This window comes from Ascidia mentula, chromosome 5 (genome assembly GCF_947561715.1).
Source record: "Ascidia mentula chromosome 5, kaAscMent1.1, whole genome shotgun sequence".
Classification (NCBI taxonomy): domain Eukaryota; kingdom Metazoa; phylum Chordata; class Ascidiacea; order Phlebobranchia; family Ascidiidae; genus Ascidia; species Ascidia mentula.
The window spans coordinates 3,688,518-3,706,065 of record NC_138570.1 but is presented as its reverse complement, the minus strand read 5'-3'; the positions used below and the strand labels follow the sequence as shown (position 1 = coordinate 3,706,065).

General features: G+C 38.0%; 3 protein-coding genes across 3 annotated transcripts; 1 reads left to right on the top strand and 2 right to left on the bottom strand.

Moving 5' to 3' along the window:
- The first annotated feature begins 288 nt into the window (after positions 1 to 288).
- LOC145904061 (HBS1-like protein) lies at positions 289 to 4,244 on the top strand. Its single transcript, XM_082992286.1, has 10 exons — positions 289 to 944; positions 1,072 to 1,410; positions 1,688 to 1,837; positions 2,133 to 2,313; positions 2,525 to 2,702; positions 2,895 to 3,060; positions 3,197 to 3,337; positions 3,413 to 3,612; positions 3,873 to 4,032; positions 4,091 to 4,244. The coding sequence occupies exons 1-10, from the start codon at positions 420 to 422 to the stop codon at positions 4,232 to 4,234; spliced, it is 2,184 nt and encodes a 727-aa protein (XP_082848412.1). The 5' UTR covers positions 289 to 419; the 3' UTR covers positions 4,235 to 4,244.
- A 113-nt stretch (positions 4,245 to 4,357) lies between these two features.
- LOC145904062 (COP9 signalosome complex subunit 7b-like) lies at positions 4,358 to 6,112 on the bottom strand. Its single transcript, XM_082992287.1, has 7 exons — positions 5,846 to 6,112; positions 5,416 to 5,583; positions 5,117 to 5,241; positions 4,974 to 5,051; positions 4,801 to 4,906; positions 4,574 to 4,710; positions 4,358 to 4,499 (listed from the first exon to the last, which is right to left on the bottom strand). The coding sequence occupies exons 1-7, from the start codon at positions 6,020 to 6,022 to the stop codon at positions 4,457 to 4,459; spliced, it is 834 nt and encodes a 277-aa protein (XP_082848413.1). The 5' UTR covers positions 6,023 to 6,112; the 3' UTR covers positions 4,358 to 4,456.
- A 1,452-nt stretch (positions 6,113 to 7,564) lies between these two features.
- Positions 7,565 to 17,462, bottom strand: LOC145903569 (uncharacterized). The gene is made up of 20 exons (XM_082991662.1): positions 17,260 to 17,462; positions 17,106 to 17,193; positions 16,728 to 16,941; positions 16,093 to 16,257; positions 15,733 to 15,849; positions 15,143 to 15,339; positions 14,515 to 14,703; positions 14,122 to 14,335; positions 13,682 to 13,771; positions 12,279 to 12,461; positions 11,511 to 11,699; positions 11,353 to 11,446; positions 11,028 to 11,147; positions 10,821 to 10,967; positions 10,567 to 10,689; positions 9,895 to 10,077; positions 9,374 to 9,613; positions 8,810 to 9,109; positions 8,354 to 8,479; positions 7,565 to 7,902 (listed from the first exon to the last, which is right to left on the bottom strand). The coding sequence occupies exons 1-20, from the start codon at positions 17,407 to 17,409 to the stop codon at positions 7,834 to 7,836; spliced, it is 3,198 nt and encodes a 1,065-aa protein (XP_082847788.1). The 5' UTR covers positions 17,410 to 17,462; the 3' UTR covers positions 7,565 to 7,833.
- Between the last annotated feature and the right edge of the window lie 86 nt (positions 17,463 to 17,548).

Here is a 17,548-nt window from a genome sequence, read left to right as displayed (position 1 = left end):
GTGTTTCACGCATGAATGAAAACACGTGACACAATGTCACGATTCATGATTTTAATAAACCTAAAGTTTACGTAGGATATGATAATAAAGGAAGACATTTGGTTAAGCCGTTAAGTGGCATCAGGTTGTATAATTTATTGCCCTATATGCCTGCTTAGTGTTAGACTGACTTTCAGTTTATAAAAAACTTGTTTTGCGCTGTCTTATCGTTACTTCACTTGCATGGGTATTATAGAAAATTTGCAGTATAATATGCATCTTTAATGTTTTGGTTGCTCTTACAGGACTTTTATAAACAATGGCGTCAAGATTCAAATCCACTATGTCAAAAAAGTCGAACAACTGTTGTGATGCAACAAACAAGGACGTTGGAACTTGAGTAAATTTCAGAATATAAGACATTTATAATTTAAATTAAAATGGCCAGACATCGAAACATACGCAATGTGAAAAACTACGATTACGATGATGATTTTGACATTTATGGTCAATCCTATGAAGACGATTATGGGGTATCTCCAGGAACAATGGCTCACTACTCTTATTCACGGTCGAGAGGAAATGTTCAATTTAGTTCATACATGCCGTCCGAAGATACATTAGACGAGGAAGTAGATGAAGAAGCAAACAATGAGCCGACACAAACCCCAGTCCATCCCCATGACGATAGTGCTAGTAAATATGATTGCATTGCTGGGTGTATTGAATCCATACGAGATGTTGTGGGTGACAATTATCCTGATGATGCCATCAGAAATGCAGCCATTAAGTTTAACTGTGATGTGGAAAGGTCCATTAACCATCTTCTAAATTCAAAACAAAACAATTTCTTTGACGTCGGTGTGTCTTCTCCTGAACCAGTACGTGAAGGCGGTGCTCGGGATAAAGGGATTCCTATGCCACAGAAAGCAGATCGGTCGCGAAGAAGACAACAAAATTTGCAAGTATGCCATATGCAGGAACCGTTTGTTCTTAAAACCCAGACTTCAACAACATACTGCCATAGCGATTTTTAATAATGTAGCATACTTGGTTATTGGCTAAAAATAATCGCTGTTATTTTATATCAAGGGAAATGTCCAAGCAAAACCTGTGACAATTATCAACACGACGGACAAGACCCATGGGATGACATTCACAAAGATAGAATCAAGCCCACGACAATCAGCGAAAACTGGATTTGTGACACCTGGTGGTAAACTGACGATAGCGACACCCCAACCAAGCAGCCAGACTTCCTCCCCAAAACTGAACAATCGAAAAGCGGTACAGTCCAGTTCAGGGAGAGAACAGCTTCGGGTTGACGGACAAGAAAGCAAGAATCTACTTTTAACTCCCACTCGCAAAAAAACTGTTGAATCTGCACCAAGCACCCCAGGGAAAGCAAACAAAAATGCTGTTAACTATCAGGTGATCTGAAATTTTAGATTCTATAGGTTAAAGAAAAACACCATACTAATCATTTAGAGCTGTAGTCAGTTAGTGAACACTTTTTGGACTATAAGGTCTCATCCTTGCAGCTGGTGATAGTGGCACTGGGCCTTATAGGTTGAAACAGTGTGCATTACTGTTTGCAGCCCTTCAGATTCTTTTTTAACATAGACACTTACACTGTAAGTTTTACAGCTTGAAATTGTATGCCAAAAATGTATGACTTAACTATTGGATAGTGTGGTTTTACTTTCAGGAAGAATATACCAAGCGTCAGAGGGACAACAAGCACCAGTTAAGTATGGTGGTTATTGGTCACGTTGATGCTGGAAAATCTACCATGATGGGACACCTACTCTTTCAGAAAGGCATCATATCAAAGCGGCTCATACATAAATATGAACAGGTGAGACATAAACACCTAATTGTATACGTTCAACAGTATTTGCAAAAAAAGCCATACTATTGGAGAGCTGCAGACAGGGTGTGTACACGCACTGTTTCAACATGTAAGTCTCATCAGTGCAGCTGTTGAAGTGGCACTTTCAACAGTATAAGTACCCAGTATATACCTTGATAACCTGTATGTTTTTATTCATATGTGCTGTAGTCTTAACATAAACAAAAATGATTTGATTTGTTTTGATAACAATTTTGTCATGCATCTAACATGTTATACTTGTATGTTCTTTGACATGAAGGAATCAAGAAAAATGGGGAAGGCCTCCTTTGCATATGCATGGGTTTTAGATGAAACTGGTGAAGAGAGAACAAGGGGTGTAACTATGGACATCGCACACAATCGATTTGAGACCGACAGACACATAATTTCACTTATGGATGCTCCCGGTCATAGAGATTTCATTCCCAATATGATTACAGGTGTGTATTTTTGCATGTTTTCTATTTAATGTTTGGATTTTAATAGTTGAGTATTTATTTGTTAAAGCTAATATATGGGAAAAAGCTGTATGCATAAAAATGAGCAGCTAACATTGCTTTTATAATTGTTTTCCACATGCTTGCAATTGCCACAATTTGTAACAAAAACAAGGATTGAATTTACAAGTATGTACATTTCTATGCTCAACAGGGGCTTCTCAGGCAGATGTTGCTGTGCTGGTGGTTGGGGCAAGTACAGGAGAGTTTGAGGCAGGATTTGGTGTCGGTGGTCAAACTAGGGAACATGCACTTCTCATTCGCTCATTAGGAGTAGGGCAACTTGCAGTAGCCATCAACAAACTAGACACAGTGGACTGGGATGAAAAGAGGTACATAAAAAATTTTCATTGGCCGTTAAAGCAATAAGCCCATACTAACACTCCTACACTGTATTGGACATTTTTCAGCACGCTAATTGCCCGTTATGTTTTGAAACCTTTTTCATGGTTAAATTTCAAAGGCCTACACCTAAATCACATGATTGTTTTGAAAGGCTGTTTTTAAATGAACTGTTTATGCAGATTTGATGAAATCGTCACAAAGTTAAAGCAGTTTCTAAAACAAGCTGGCTTTAAGGAATCTGATGTGACCTTTGTCCCTGTGAGTGGCTTGCAAGGGGAAAACCTTGTCACAGTTGCCAAGCAACCAGCACTCACTTCATGGTATAAAGGACCTAGTTTACTGCAGGTAAACCAACTCAAGATTTTTTTACTGTCACCGCCAAGGTTAATCATTTATAACAAAGTAAAAGTACTCTACTTTTATGAAAAGCTGGGACAAACATAACAGCTTTTTACAGATCATGTTCAATTGTTTATTTCAGGTTATTGATACGTTTTCGCCACCACAGAGGCCCATTGACTTTGCATTTCGGTTTTGTGTGAGCGACGTTTTCCGTGGTCAGGGTAGTGGGATTTCTTTAAGCGGAAAAATAGAGTCCGGTGGAGTTTGTCCAAACACAAAGGTATGTATTATGATCTGTATGTCTGGTATTTCAAATTGGAAAAACAATTTCCAACGCAGTTAAATTCTAATTCAGGTGATTGTAATGCCTGCTGGCGAAAAAGGTATTATAAAAAGTGTAGAAAGCAGTCAGGAATCAGAGAAACTTGAATTTGCGTTGGCCGGTGAACACACAACACTGGTACTCAACGGTGTGGATATCATGAAAATCTCTGTTGGAAGTGTAATTTGCGACATAGAGCGTCCAATAAGAGCTGTAACTAGGCTTCAAGCCAGGTCAGTTAAAGGTTTTTTTTTGCACCATTAATATCTTCTTTGAATTGAGTTTTCATTTTTTATGTAAATGTTAAACTCAATCGGGACATAAATGTGACCTCAATGCAAAATATGAGTTTGTTTTTGGTGAAGTGTTGGTTTATTTGAATTCCAAATTATTTGTGTTGCTTAGTTAGAGGAGAAACCTGATATGGTTATTTTAAGACCAGCTTGATGTTAGAGTCCCAAAATAATTAATGCAATTTCCTCTGTTTTTCCAGAATTATAATCTTCAACACTGAAGTTCCCATAACCAGGGGCTTTCCTGTTGAGCTGCATTACAAGGCTGTTTCAGAGCCTGCAGTGATTCGCCGATTGCTCAGCCAGCTACACAAAAGCACAGGAGAGGTGGTGGCCAAAAAGCCAAAATTTATTACCAAGGTAATTATAGCAAACCACAATTTTTTTGAACTTTCTTTAACCATGATATAATTTCAAGGGACAAAATGCACTCGTTGAAGTTGAGACTACTAGAGGTGTTTGCTTGGAAGAATACGCTGTACTCAAGGAACTTGGTCGGTTCACACTGCGTTATGGGGGTTCAACTATAGCAGCTTGTGTTGTAACCAAACTGATTTTTTAACTTCTTTTATTTATGCGCACGTTGGTAGAAAATTTTCCATAGGTTTTTGTCATGGTGTTGGCTTTTTCCCAGGTGCATGCTACCGATGTGGTTAAATATAGTTGCAATACTTAAAAAAAGAACTGTGGATAAAATGCTTGTCAATGCATTTGCTCGTATAAATCCTCGTTGCGAGTGTACTGCAACAAATAAATACAATTGCAACCCGTGTCTCTCCGCGCTTCAGTTTTTGGATGACCAAAGCTTCATTCCACTGCCCCGGAGTCTGCAGATAAATTAAGTTTTAAAAATATTTTTTGGGGATAATGTGGCCTATTAAATTCTTTATTTAGCTTTTACCCTTTCACTTTCGACTTCTTTGGTTTTATTTCTATGCCACATGAGGGTGGTGGGTGTTGTGCGAGCCTTGAGTCAGACATGGAAATTTCAAGCTCTTGTCCACTGGCTTTTTTTATCGTGCTCATTATATTCTCCACCTGTCACAACAAACAAAGGTGAAAATGGAATCCAGAAAATTAACATTTTCACTGGGTTATTCAGGTAAAGAGAACAAAACAGTTTTTTACCTCTGTGGTTATCTGAGCTTTTCTTGCTGCATCTTCATTGAGAAACGTGTCTGCACCAATGATTTGGGTGCCTATTGTTCCCACCATCGTTTCGCAGCGGGAGCACCTAAAAAAAGGTTCATTCACTTAGGCTGACATCGCAGTTGATACTTTTGTCTGGGAATTAAACTGACCATGAAGTCAAGGTGTCAGTTATGTAATCCATGTCCTCGGGAGTCAAGTCCCTCCCAATTGTCCAGTCTACTTCCAATCTAGAAACGGTGACGTCAAAGCAAAATATATTGGACATGCTAGAAGGTGTGATTCGAATGCAAACCTGGAATTCTGTTGGTCTAATTTTCCTCGTATGATGCTGCTGTAAATGGCTGAGATGAGCAGATCCTCCAACTCACGAACGTTGCTAAGATTAACTTCCATCAACAAAGTTTCATATGGAATATACTGAAGAGAGCGGTAGACCATTATAATTTAACAAAGCACTGCACCACTTAACTAGCAACGACAGAACTGTAAGTAATCTCATTTAATATTCTGTAAGTTCATTGAATTCCTGCCTGATCTAGTGACATATTTCTGAAATTTTATTGCATATTGATCTGTTACAATTGTATATACCTTTGATTTTGCTGCCAAGCTAACAACAGTGAGTTGTCTTAGCTTTTTCGCCATGGCGGGAGACATCAAAGGGACATGGGCAGTTTGCTGGACGTAATCCTTGTAAGTTCCATAAGCAAAAATGTTTAAGAGCTTTAGGTATTTCGCACCTTCTGGATCATTGCAAAGCTGCAAACAGATTGTATTAACATTGTTACTGAGTAATGCAAGGACATTTCTGTAAAAAAGGCTCAGATTGAAAATAATATTAAACCCTCTGCACACATTTTTCTAACAAAAAACTCCTGTGCAAATTTCAAGCATTTTTTAAGTTGGACAACAACAGCATACATTGCAGAATTACTGTGAACCCATAATTTTGTTGAGAAAGAACTGTAGGACAAACGATTTGTCTCTTTTTAAAGACAGTTTGTAGTAAGTAGTAACTTACTTCTTGTACACACGTAAGCTCGAGCAGTTCGCCGAAGACATAGATATCAGGCGCTTCCAATTCCTGTTCGATCAGTTTTCGTAGCGCTGCTCCGTGCGCTGATTTTGCCAGAATTAAAAATTGTTCCTGGCTCCTACTGGAGGAAGTCCCCTGGCTCGTTTCGAGTTCTACATCCATTATCAAAACTCAACCAAACCCTTACTGTGAAGTTTGCTTTACATACATAACATAACAGTGGTTTTGGGGACTCTCCCTCAATTGCTTCCTTGGTGTCGCCAGAGGTCCTATTTTTACATCCCTCTTAAAGAAAAAGTTTAAAAAATCTTTTGTAGTATGCACACATATTTTAACGTCAAGGAAGCATAAGTGCCACTAAATCGTGGCAACCACGATAACAAAGCATGTAGAAATTACGAAAAAACAACGTTATCAGGCAAATGCGTTCAACAAGGCATGACTACCTCTGTTAACTTAGGCCCATCACACGAATATGTTATAATTATATTACCATTTTGGTACATTTATTGATCGAAACCAAATAGGCGTATCTTTTTTGATGCTCTACTAACTTTCAGGTATGATATTGTAGGGAATCCGGCTGGTCATTCTCAATGTTTTGTTTAAACTTGATTTTTTTTAAAACCGCTTTCTACACTCTTTCATTTACATCCAGACTTTCTGACGCCATCGCTAGTAATCTCGCTTGCTTTACGTCTTTCAACTTGCGCTACTTCTTCTAAGTCTCCTTTGTCGCGTAATCGTAACAATTATCTCTTTGTTTCTGCCTCGTCTTTGATGTATCCCTATATAATTTGCGACTTTTTCCACAAATAAACAGATCATGGCTTTCGGTCCAACAGATCACTACGTGATCTCTTAGATCATGGTTTTTGGTCTTATCGACCAGTACAGATCCCGGTTTTGTTCTGACAGGATCTGCAGGCAGCATGTTGTCCCACCGGGACTTTCTTGACAGGTTTGATGTTGGGTTCGCGGTGATGCAATTCCGTCTACACTTTTCGACAAACCAACTGCTACCCTTTAATATATATTTTTTTCTTTCTAATCTACCATTGGTCCAAATCCAGCACATCTTTTCTTACTGCTTTGTCCGTTAGCCTAATCTTCTCTAGTGTGTAACATACGTCACAGAAACCAGTGCTTGAATTGCGTAATGTTTTGCGCACAGCTTTGCACATGTACTGCATAATCCTATAATGTGACCCAAATGATTTAGCCATCGTATATTCTGGAGTAAAGTGATTCATTCAACATCCTGTTTACCACATAAAATGTTCTCCTATGCTTATGTCACATCACACCTACGTTCTTGTATTATATAACTTCAAGCGCCTCATGATATCACGTGACATTATTGACCAATCAGCTCTCAGTATGGAGAGCTTTAAAAAGCCCAGTTTAGACTGGTAAATTCATTCGATTTGATTCCATTCGATCCTGCTTGTTTTATCGTATTACTGTTACACTGCTATTATTACTGAGACTCTACAAGCTATTCGCCGGCTTGGGATTTATTCCCATAGCCCGATAATAAACTGTTTATTCGGTTACAACGGTTTGCTGGGGAAGTCCAAAGGTTTATAGCCGAGGCTGCACAGTCAAGGTCGATCGGTTATCACTTGATCCGGATCGGAGTAGGCAACCTAACATATCTAACGAACTTTTAGCTATACACAGCATTAAATCTCGCGCCACTGAATTTTATTTGTATTTCGTTGTCTAAAAGCAGTCTCATATATATAAGTCAGAACGGAATGCGGTTACTGCAGGTAAGAAATAGGGTACCAAGTCGCATTTTACATGGCGTTACTGGGGCATATCCATTCTCCGCGTGCTTGGTGTTAAACAAAACATGACTTGATTTTTATATTTTTCCATTTCAAAGCAACGCAGTGCATTAAAATACGATTCAGATACACTGAAATGAACACAGCGGGAACGCATATTTTCCAAAGCGACTGATAGATTTACGAGGTCTTCTCCAATTGTTGTAACAAAACTTCATGGCCCTTGATTTCTTTTTCCAAGTTCAAAATCTGAGAAAGAGCATCGTAAATCGGGTAAGCCATTAAAATTCTCCAAAATGCTTGTGGGTTGAACGGCCGCAAGTAAAGTAGAAGAAAAAAACATTATCTTGTTTTCACGACTGGATGTGTCGGGGTGAAGACACGCAATTGCCAATTACCCCACGTGGGTCGTGCAGAAAAATTCACAGTGGACATTAAAAGCTACAGGGTATGCACGCTGACACGCGTTTTTTTTTACTAAGAAACGTGCTAGACGGTTTTTAAATCCTTTGCCACGAATAACAAACCCTTATTGCGTTAAAACTAGTTGATGAGATTCAAGCGAAATGACTGCTATCAATGAATTTACCTTCGTTAAATGCGTTGATATAATTGAGGTCTACGTTAATCACGTTACAGCTGTCGGATGATTAATTAGGAGTCAAGTTTTATTTTTAGGTAACTTTTAGATCATGCCAACCTTTTTTTCATGTTGCGGTTTGCGGTTCTGGATGTTTTGAAGTTTGTCAAGTATCTTTCCGACTGACTCTACGGTTGTTAAAATAGACTCACTCTTCGTTTTGACAGCATCAACAAAACCCGGATTCTGTCAGGAATTTTTCATTTCTGTTAAGTTGATCACCACTATACGCCTATTCAAACTAAGTACGTTTCGTTTGCTTGACAAAAAAGACTAGGGATATGCCGAAAAACAGATAAGATTCACGAATCCAAATATGTTTTGACGTCATTAGTTTTTTGCATAGGACGTAAAGTTCACTAGAATCACACTGCAAATAACGGTTTGTATTTTCTCTGCAGCGGTCATAAACGACAATAATCCAAGCATTGTTGTTAAAATTGGAGTTAAATACATTGAATGAGGTTTCGCTATTTGGATTCGGTTCAGCACATCCCTACAAAATACTACAATCACCTTGGGATATAATATTAAATTGATGCTCCTGTCGGGATCCAATTGACCGTAACTATCTTCTTTATAGCGGTCGATCTCGTCCCTTTTGCAAACAGTTAGATTCAATACCCCCGCTAACTTCCCCAAAATGCGCTGGTTGCCTCGGAGCAAAGTGTGTTCGTCGGCATCGCTGCAAACCATTAAGATGATGGCTTGATTTTTGAGAGCTTGGAATTGACCGACGAGCTTTGAAACTTGGTTGGCGGCATCGATAATCGCATCTGCCCTTACCACTGCTTCGGAATCGAATGAAAGGGATAGCTGTCCAGTGATGACAAAAATTAGTGCATGTAAGTATGTCAAACAATTTGGAGTATGCATTGTAGTATTTTAAACAAATCATGTTGGCAAAAACAGAAAGGCCTGCGTTGAACATTATTAGATCAAAAAAGTCTTTAAAATAAGGATGCCACAGCTAAAACAACTTGAAAATGTCTAAAAATAAGGATACCAAGTGTCAAAAAAGGACACATCCAAGCAACTATTTTAGGACAAATAAGGATGATATGGTAGCCCTGCACTTACATCTTCACAGGTTGGGTACGGAGCAACACAGATGCTAACAAATTGTTGTTGGTTCAAAATTCCTTTTTCCATTCTTTGCCACAATTCCTCCGACAGAAATGGAGCGAATGGGGCCAACAGTCGAAGAATAGCCTCCATAACTCTTACTGAGGTAACTTGGGTTGCAATTTCTTGACGTGTTTTACCCATTTGGTACATCTGATCTGTGCCAAGATGACTTAATGCAGATTTGCAGGTCTCCTGAAATCAAGAAACAAATCTAGGGTTTTTGAAGGCAAAGATTACATACTGATTTGGGGTAAAAGTAAAAAAAAACTTCCAACAGAATATACAATATTAGGCCAGTAAATGGATGACGAGGATACCAAATTCACTAAAATGTTCAATTCCTTCTTTTAGTTATCATGACAGTCACCAGTTTTTTTTTGTCCGCAGTTTACCTAAATATTTTTATATTTTTTCAGTAAAGTTAATCTATGGAATAATTTATAACTTTTAAAGAACCAACCACATAAACTCACCAGGTATACGTCACAAAACTTGTTTGTGACGAAATTAATTAGCGTGGTATAAGCTCGATGAACGTTGAGATTTTTCATATGCTTGTTGCAGTCGAGCACTGTGGATGCAAAATGACATGTCACCCAGTGATCGTACATACTCATATGTTGGTTTATCTCCTCAAAGTCAACTTTCTTTGAACCCTATAACAATTAAACACACAAATTTGAGAGTTTCAGATTTTTCTCCAAAAAACATTTTTGTGAAAGCTGCATTTTTAGAAAAAATTATGGGATAAGCTTTTCCCTTCTTATAATATTAATCAACACTAACAAAAATATGTGTTTTGCGAAGTTTTTTTATACTTCATGTTAAGGCTTTTAGATACCAGTGTTTTCTGTTTTGTCGACCACCACAAGGTTTTTTAAGTTTAGAAAGAACCCACAAAATATCAAATTGTCAGTATTTTCTTGTTTTTTCTAACGCAACTGTAGCTTGCATAAACTTATTTAATTTTTGCCTAAAACTAACTTAGTTACACGCTTTTGTATTTTGTTGTGAACCCACTTTTGCATTAGTTGGCAGATATTTATCACTATGAGGTTTAGTTTTTTTTTTAAAAAAAAAGGTATGTATAAAAAAAAATAAAGAGTTGGAAAAATGTTTTTCCAAAAGTTATATTGGTTTCTCACCTCAGCTTCAGCTTTACAAAGGTGATTAGTCATGGAATGTACAAGTTTAAATGCATTCCATATCTTATTACATGTTTGGCGTGCATGTGCAGCTGTTGCCAATGAGTATTTGACACTTTGGGACTGTGACAAAGGAAAAGTAAAGAGTAAATTAAAAGAGACAAATTTGCGCTTACAACTACATTTAAACTCGTAGTTTAATAAAACTGCTTCAGTATTGAACTCCATAACTTGTCAATGACTTGCATACGTACAGCTGTGTTGTGCATGCAAAAAGAGATGCGTAAAGAATCAGCACCACACTTGGGAATATCCTTGTAAACATCTTTCTTAACATGCCGGATTGACAATTCATTTTCTTCTGGAGTTAAACCCATTTTTTTCACATTATCCAAACGTTCCTAGGTTGACAAGGGGTAAAGGTTTGTAACACTAATTTTTTAATTTAGGCAGAGTGTTACCGCGAGCGAAGCACCGTTGATTACTTGCATAGGGTTAATCACATTTCCCAATGACTTGCTCATTTTCCGACCAAATGCGTCTCTGATCATTGAATGAAATAATATCTGCTCAAATGGAACCTGTAAAGAATGATGCAATCAAATCTGAACAGACGCCTACAATGCATTTGGAAGGTAATTAGACAACGGACTGCAACAGAATTTTCACAAAATTAAAAATTATTTTTTTCAGAATAAAAACAAGTTGTTACATTTTGGAAATGTAATAGCAAGTACTTTTTGCTTTTTTGTATTTTAAAATGTGCAACAATATAACAAGACATACCTGACCAGTCAACTTAAGGCCAAGCATGACCATCCTGGCCACCCAAAAGCATATCAGGTCCTGACCCGTTTCCATAAGATTCAAAGGATAAAACCTGTAATTCCAAACCTCCTTTCATTCACACAAAAATAGCGAACATTAGCAAGCAACTGGTTCACCTTTTCAGGTCTTCAGTCACTTTTGGCCAGCCGAGGGCAGCAAAGGGAAACAGAGAAGAAGAAAACCATGTGTCCAGGACGTCTGGGTCTTGCTTTATGTCAATTTTTGAACGTGAAGTTTGTGGGAAGAGAGCTACTGCCTGGTTTCTTGCTTCTTCTGCAGTGTGGGCAGCCACCCAACGGTCTTCACTACGACACATTACTTATATTCACTTCAATTGCCCGACACAAGTTATAAAGCAACCGTTCACAACCGGGTGTTAATTTTGCAAGCCACGAATTTCCAAACCATTACCTGCACACTTAGAAGTTTTTAACAGTTATGTTTTAGGAAAGCCATAACTAATTTTTACATTATTTGTGTTGAAGTTTGATACAATTTGTTCTGGTATAAAAAAATGAACCTACATTATAAACAGACCATTAGTTAAGAAATGTCAAGTTGCTTAGAATGTTGAAATTGTTGCTTAGATCTCAATATAGGTTACTACTACAAAAAGAGGAACAGAAGAAAAAGCTCATATTTAATCAGACCAGCATCATTTTCAGAATGTTAACAGATGACCCATGCAGATATGACCACCTGTACCCTGTACCTGTATTCATCAAGCTAAGACTGAATTATTCTAGAAAGTTAAGTTAAAAAAGAATGATTGTTTTTGAAGTTTGGCCTGAAAATTTCTATCCTCACAAAAAAGATGCACAACATCGTGAAATTATGTGATATTAAAAATAAATGCAACAACATTCAAAATTCTGAACAACAACCTGTTGGGGAGTGAACAGTGGTAAACAGGTATCCGGTGTCCCCACCACAATTGCCTGGAGATGCACCAATCCTCAGCTTGCTTAAGCCACTGATCCAAATGCTTGGAATACATTTTAGGATCATTTAGATAGATTTGTTCTGAACTGATAGCTTCACTGGCCTTTTCAGCCATGTCTTTAATCCTGAAAAATAAATAAACAAAATTTATGGGGGTGGGATAATGGTGATGCACTCGGAAATTAACCTGCGTTTAACTGTTCACAAGTTATCAAAGGTTAAACAAATGAAACTGGAAATAAAATACTAAAGACACACAGAACATTAGGTTTACTTGCATTGCAGCCAGCATGAAAAATAAAGCTGCCGGCCACAACCCTGTGCTTACTGGGCCCATAACTCCAACAAATAAGCTAAAGGAGCTTAGCAGAAAGGAAATTTCTTGTGATCAAAATAAACTCATGAACCAGTGAAAAACTTGGCAGAAGACGTTCACATTCATGTTGGGAATCTCTACCACAATATTGCATGGCACATACAATTAATTTCATCTTAAGGCCGTATCTCTGTATTTCTATGGAAAAGAGTTTCTTGGTTGGGAAATGCCCTTCTCGAACTCCTGCGTAACAGTTTTTGGTTGAATGAGCGCAGATGGACAGGCTGTTGCCAGGGCGATTTACAGCGAGTTTGGGGCAGTTTTACTATGGTTTTCAGGGTCATTAGTCGGGCAGTAAATTGGTAGGGGGTGCTGTTGAACATGTAGCTGAAATACTACCAACATATTGAGGGGGATTTTGTAAAAAAATGAATCACAGAAATTATGCCCAATTTTTGATTTTCTGTTAGTGCCGACCCTTGTCTAGGAATTTTGGTCAAAATTATATTCGAGATAACTACTTTAACTGCTCCCCCAGGGGCATTTTGCCCCCCTGTTGGACATTATTTTGGCTAAAAAAGGAAAAAAAGTGTAGGTTTGTTTTGTGAAAAAATGAATCACAGAAAGTACCCTCCATTTGCAACAAAGATTAGTCACTAACCCTCCTCTGCACAATGCATTCAGAATTAGATGTATTATAACTGTTTATGGGGCCCCCCAGGGCTGTTTGTACCCCCCTCTAGGACTGGCAGTTTGGCGGTAAGCCTTTGCAAACCCCTCCCCCCCTATGTGCTGTCTTAATGCAGCTTTAATCAATTTTTTTCTGTTAAGCGATAGTAGACCCCTTCATGAGTCATCAGACCTGGGAATTGTTTTTGGCAAACAAGAGAAACTGTCACGTATGAAGGTGAATGACCTCTAATGCTCAATTTTCAAGATTTAATAGTGAGATATGGACAAGAAAAAATAATAGAAAATCTCTTCCCATATATAGCAAGCACATTAATGGCCAGCTAGTATTAAATATACCTGAGGAACCACTGATCTTGCAAAGCAGGCTCAATGGCATCTCCTGAGCGACTGCACAGCCGCAAGACCATAGGATGTGGATTACTCCCTCTGTAAAATTGTCAGCATAATTTACATGAGGACTAGAACACATACTTTAATGGGAATCCCAGAATTCAGTGATTAAACTGACCCGATTGTATTACACATGTACACAACCAGAAAAGCTATTTGACTACTGATTAATCTTTAACTAAAGTAATTTCAAAAAAAGGTTACAGATAAAAAAAATTTCCAGTGATAAGTTTTACTGGTATGGTTAAACATATTGTTGAACTAATTACTTGTTAGCAAATATTGTGTGTATTTGTCTTATTTAATTTGTTTGACGAAAGCTTGCCCTGATGACACACTAAGCAGAAATGTGTTATAAAAACTAATGGGACACGGCAAACTCCTACCTGAATAAATGGAGATGATTTAAATGCATCATAACCTTTTGTCGAACTTCAAGTCGATGTTCACCTTGTATTCGTTTTGTGGGAATATTTGTTACTTTGACTTGTCTCAGGTCCATATTTCCTTGTTCAGTGAAAATTTTTGGCATAGGAAGGTTATGGCGTTTGCCAATTTCAAAGTCCATGAAATCATGAGCAGGGGTAACTTTAACAGCACCTGTTAGCATTTTGTACACAATCAGCAAATAAACAACACAGAAGTAAATAGGTTGCCCAATTGTCTAAGTTGGCAGTTAATTTTTTTAAAAAAGCATTGTTTTTTGTATAATGCAAACAATTACAATAAGCTTTAATCCAATAAAACCTTCAGGTTCGATAGGAAAATTGCTGTAGTACCTGTTCCCAATTTCATATCCACAGCTTCGTCTGCTATTATAGGAATAGTCTCATCAGGGTTAAATGGCCTTTCTAACCTTTTGCCGATCAGATGAGCATAACGAGGGTCATTTGGGTGCACAGCAACAGCAGTGTCCCCAAAAATAGTTTCCAGACGCGTGGTTGCCACAACTATTTCACTGTCACTTTCTGTTATGTAAAATCAGGGATGTTAACATATCTTGCTATGTTGTGCTTGATCCCAAGGTTCCATAGGGCAGGGGTCGATACTTCAGACTCGCCCAGCAAAGTAATACACCAAACACACTCTTTACAAATTGTAACATATGGTCCACTGAGTGCTATATTACTACGCTACAAAATAAAGAGATATCCTGAAGGTAATACCCCGAACACCCATGGTTTAACCATATCATAAACAGTTTTAGAAAAATATACTGTGATATTGCAGAGTTTTGCTTTGGCCTGCAGCTTAGGAAAGGTTAATGCATCAGCTTTTCAAAGCATTATGTACCTGTGTTCGTATTGTTAGCAAGTTGGCTTACGTAGTACCACCAAAGATAAAAAAAAAATTAGCCATTACAATTGCAAAACATGCAAATTTTTTGAAAACATTTGTTCAAGGTACCAGTTGGCCCAGCAAGTTTGTATGCGAACTTGTGTAGCATCCCGAACATGACTGGAAAATCATACCCAGCGATTTTCAGAGTTTCTGGCTTGTTGATTATTTTACTGTCCACCTCAATGTCGGAGATTGTGGTCTGCAGAGCACCACACCAATTTACCAGTTTCTTGTCTCGATATATCAAGCCCTCATTAAACAATCTGTAGACGAACAGCTTCAATTTAAACTTGTCAATTCAGGATTTTCTTATCCAAAGAAAAGTCATCAGTAACAATTTATTTTCCACGTTTGGAAGTGCCGCGTACCCCCGACCTTCTCTAAATTTAACTACACATTCGCATCGTCTCCTTTCAGCAACCGCAGCAAAGATGAAGGTGCATTTCTTAGTACTCAAAACGCAGTCTCACATGTTTCGTACAGTTTTTTCGGCCAAAAACGTTGCTAACATGGACGACGCTATAACTTGTATATTATGGCGTGCAAACAACCTTCTGACGTTAGTATTTTTTTACTCATCACACCGTTGATGTGCAAAACTCTATGGTTGTAGGCAACAGACATCCTTGTTTAACACAATTTTAATCCAACTTCACCTTATGAATGCTTCGTTTACAGCATAAGAGTAGTCCGGATTCATGGTAAAGACACTTTTTTTCCAGTCCAGCATGGAACCCATTCTTCTTAGCTGTTTCTCGATTTTGCCTCCTTTACTGAACAAATAAAATTGGACAAGCTGTTTAATGAATCACCTGACCAACACTACAACTGAAATTACTTTCATTGTTTAAAAGACTAACATCTACTACTTTCAGGTCCATCATACAGCAATACTTAACAATTAAATGTCTGAGTCTATGTGCCAGCAGGCAGTGAAATAATTTATATATATACGTTTTACCGGGTTTTCGAACTTTTTAAAGAATTGCCATAGTTCTTGGTAAACAAGCGAACACCTGTTTTTCCATTTCCAAGCAGCTTCTATGAATTTAGCTCTTCCAATGTCGTATCTTGTTTCTCCAGTGGCAAGAGCTATTTGCCGCTCAACAATTACTTGGGTTGCGATGCCAGCGTGGTCTGTCCCCGGCACCCAAGTCACATCGTTGCCTTCCATCTTGTTCCTGAAGCGCAATTGGGTGTAATGTGGGTATACATATTCAGATAACCTGTTTTACATGTAACTCGTATGTTCAAGGTTACAATCAGCCTAGAACAAAAAAATAAACATGCTGCCTTTTTTAGATCGAGTGGATAAAAAAGTGTGACTTATTTCCATTCTATTAAATTGTATTAAGGTTATTAATAATTATGCCAGGATGATGAGACACAATTTGTTTGTTTACAACAGTGTCCCATGCAAATTTGATGCAAGTAAACATATTTAAATACAAAAAAACTAACCACACTAATAAAAAATAAGCCTGTTTCTTGGAAATAAGCAAATTTCTATAACATTGCTTTTAAAAATAAGCACCAACAGGCAACCCTACATACATAGTTTATTCTGGCATTTTGGAAGTTTAAACATTAGACAAGCAAACTAGTATACATTTTTTTCAATCGCAAAAGAAGAACAAACGTTTAAAATTACCATCGGACTATAGCATCCTGGATTGTGGCTGTAAAAGCATGTCCCAGATGCAGTTCACCAGTGACATTCGGTGGGGGTAGGACCATGCTAAACTTCTTTCCTTCAGGCTTTGGTTGTGGATCAGAGGAAAGAAACCCCATCTTCTCCCACCACTCATACCAGTGACTCTCCACGAAGTCAGGACTGTATGACCGGGGAAGTGGAATTGTGACATCTGTTTCACAATGAAAAGGTGATGACACACGGATGGATTGTTTGATTTGTGTGTTTGTAACATATTGTTTGTGTGTGTCCGCCAATACAAATATTATCCGACAAAAGAACATCTGAACGCTGCTTTTTTATCATGGCTAATAGGTCTTAATGAAATATACACACCTTTTTTGTCGCCTAATACAGTAGATCCAGTGTATGGATGTTCCACATAATTGAAAGTGCGACCTTGTTGGTCAAGAAAGTTTTTTGCCTGACAAGAATAAAGATAAATTGGGAACATTACTATTGAATCATGGGACAGTTAGAGCAAACTCACATCAGCTCCCTCTAAACTTTTTTTAATTTTTGCTTCTTGCAAAGCCTTTCGATATGCCCGCTGACCACGATCACTTTCCAAGTTTCGACATTGCTGTAAGTGGACCGTGGGTCGACAGCGCTGTAACAGGGACCACTTACCCAATGACATGGTTTACGAGGAAAAGGCGAAGATTTAAAAAACAGGTTTGTATTAGTTTTCACGTTCATTTTCTAAAAACAATAATAAACAGTAGAAACGCACGTGTACTGTTATATTTTATTCGCGAGATGGCGCCACAACATCAATG

Coding starts and splice junctions, on each gene's coding strand:
- LOC145903569 (XM_082991662.1), bottom strand. CDS start 17,409: ATGTCATTGGGTAAGTGGTCCCTGTTACAGCGCTGTCGACCCACGGTC. Junction 11,148..11,352: donor GCCTTAAGTTGACTGGTCAG/GTATGTCTTGTT, acceptor CATTCTTTACAG/GTTCCATTTGAGCAGATATT. Junction 9,110..9,373: donor CGTACCCAACCTGTGAAGAT/GTAAGTGCAGGG, acceptor ATCACTGGACAG/CTATCCCTTTCATTCGATTC.
- LOC145904062 (XM_082992287.1), bottom strand. CDS start 6,022: ATGGATGTAGAACTCGAAACGAGCCAGGGGACTTCCTCCAGTAGGAGC. Junction 5,584..5,845: donor AGCTTACGTGTGTACAAGAA/GTAAGTTACTAC, acceptor ATCTGTTTGCAG/CTTTGCAATGATCCAGAAGG. Junction 4,711..4,800: donor AAGCTCAGATAACCACAGAG/GTAAAAAACTGT, acceptor TTGTTGTGACAG/GTGGAGAATATAATGAGCAC.
- LOC145904061 (XM_082992286.1), top strand. CDS start 420: ATGGCCAGACATCGAAACATACGCAATGTGAAAAACTACGATTACGAT. Junction 945..1,071: donor GAAGACAACAAAATTTGCAA/GTATGCCATATG, acceptor TTTTATATCAAG/GGAAATGTCCAAGCAAAACC. Junction 3,613..3,872: donor GTAACTAGGCTTCAAGCCAG/GTCAGTTAAAGG, acceptor CTGTTTTTCCAG/AATTATAATCTTCAACACTG.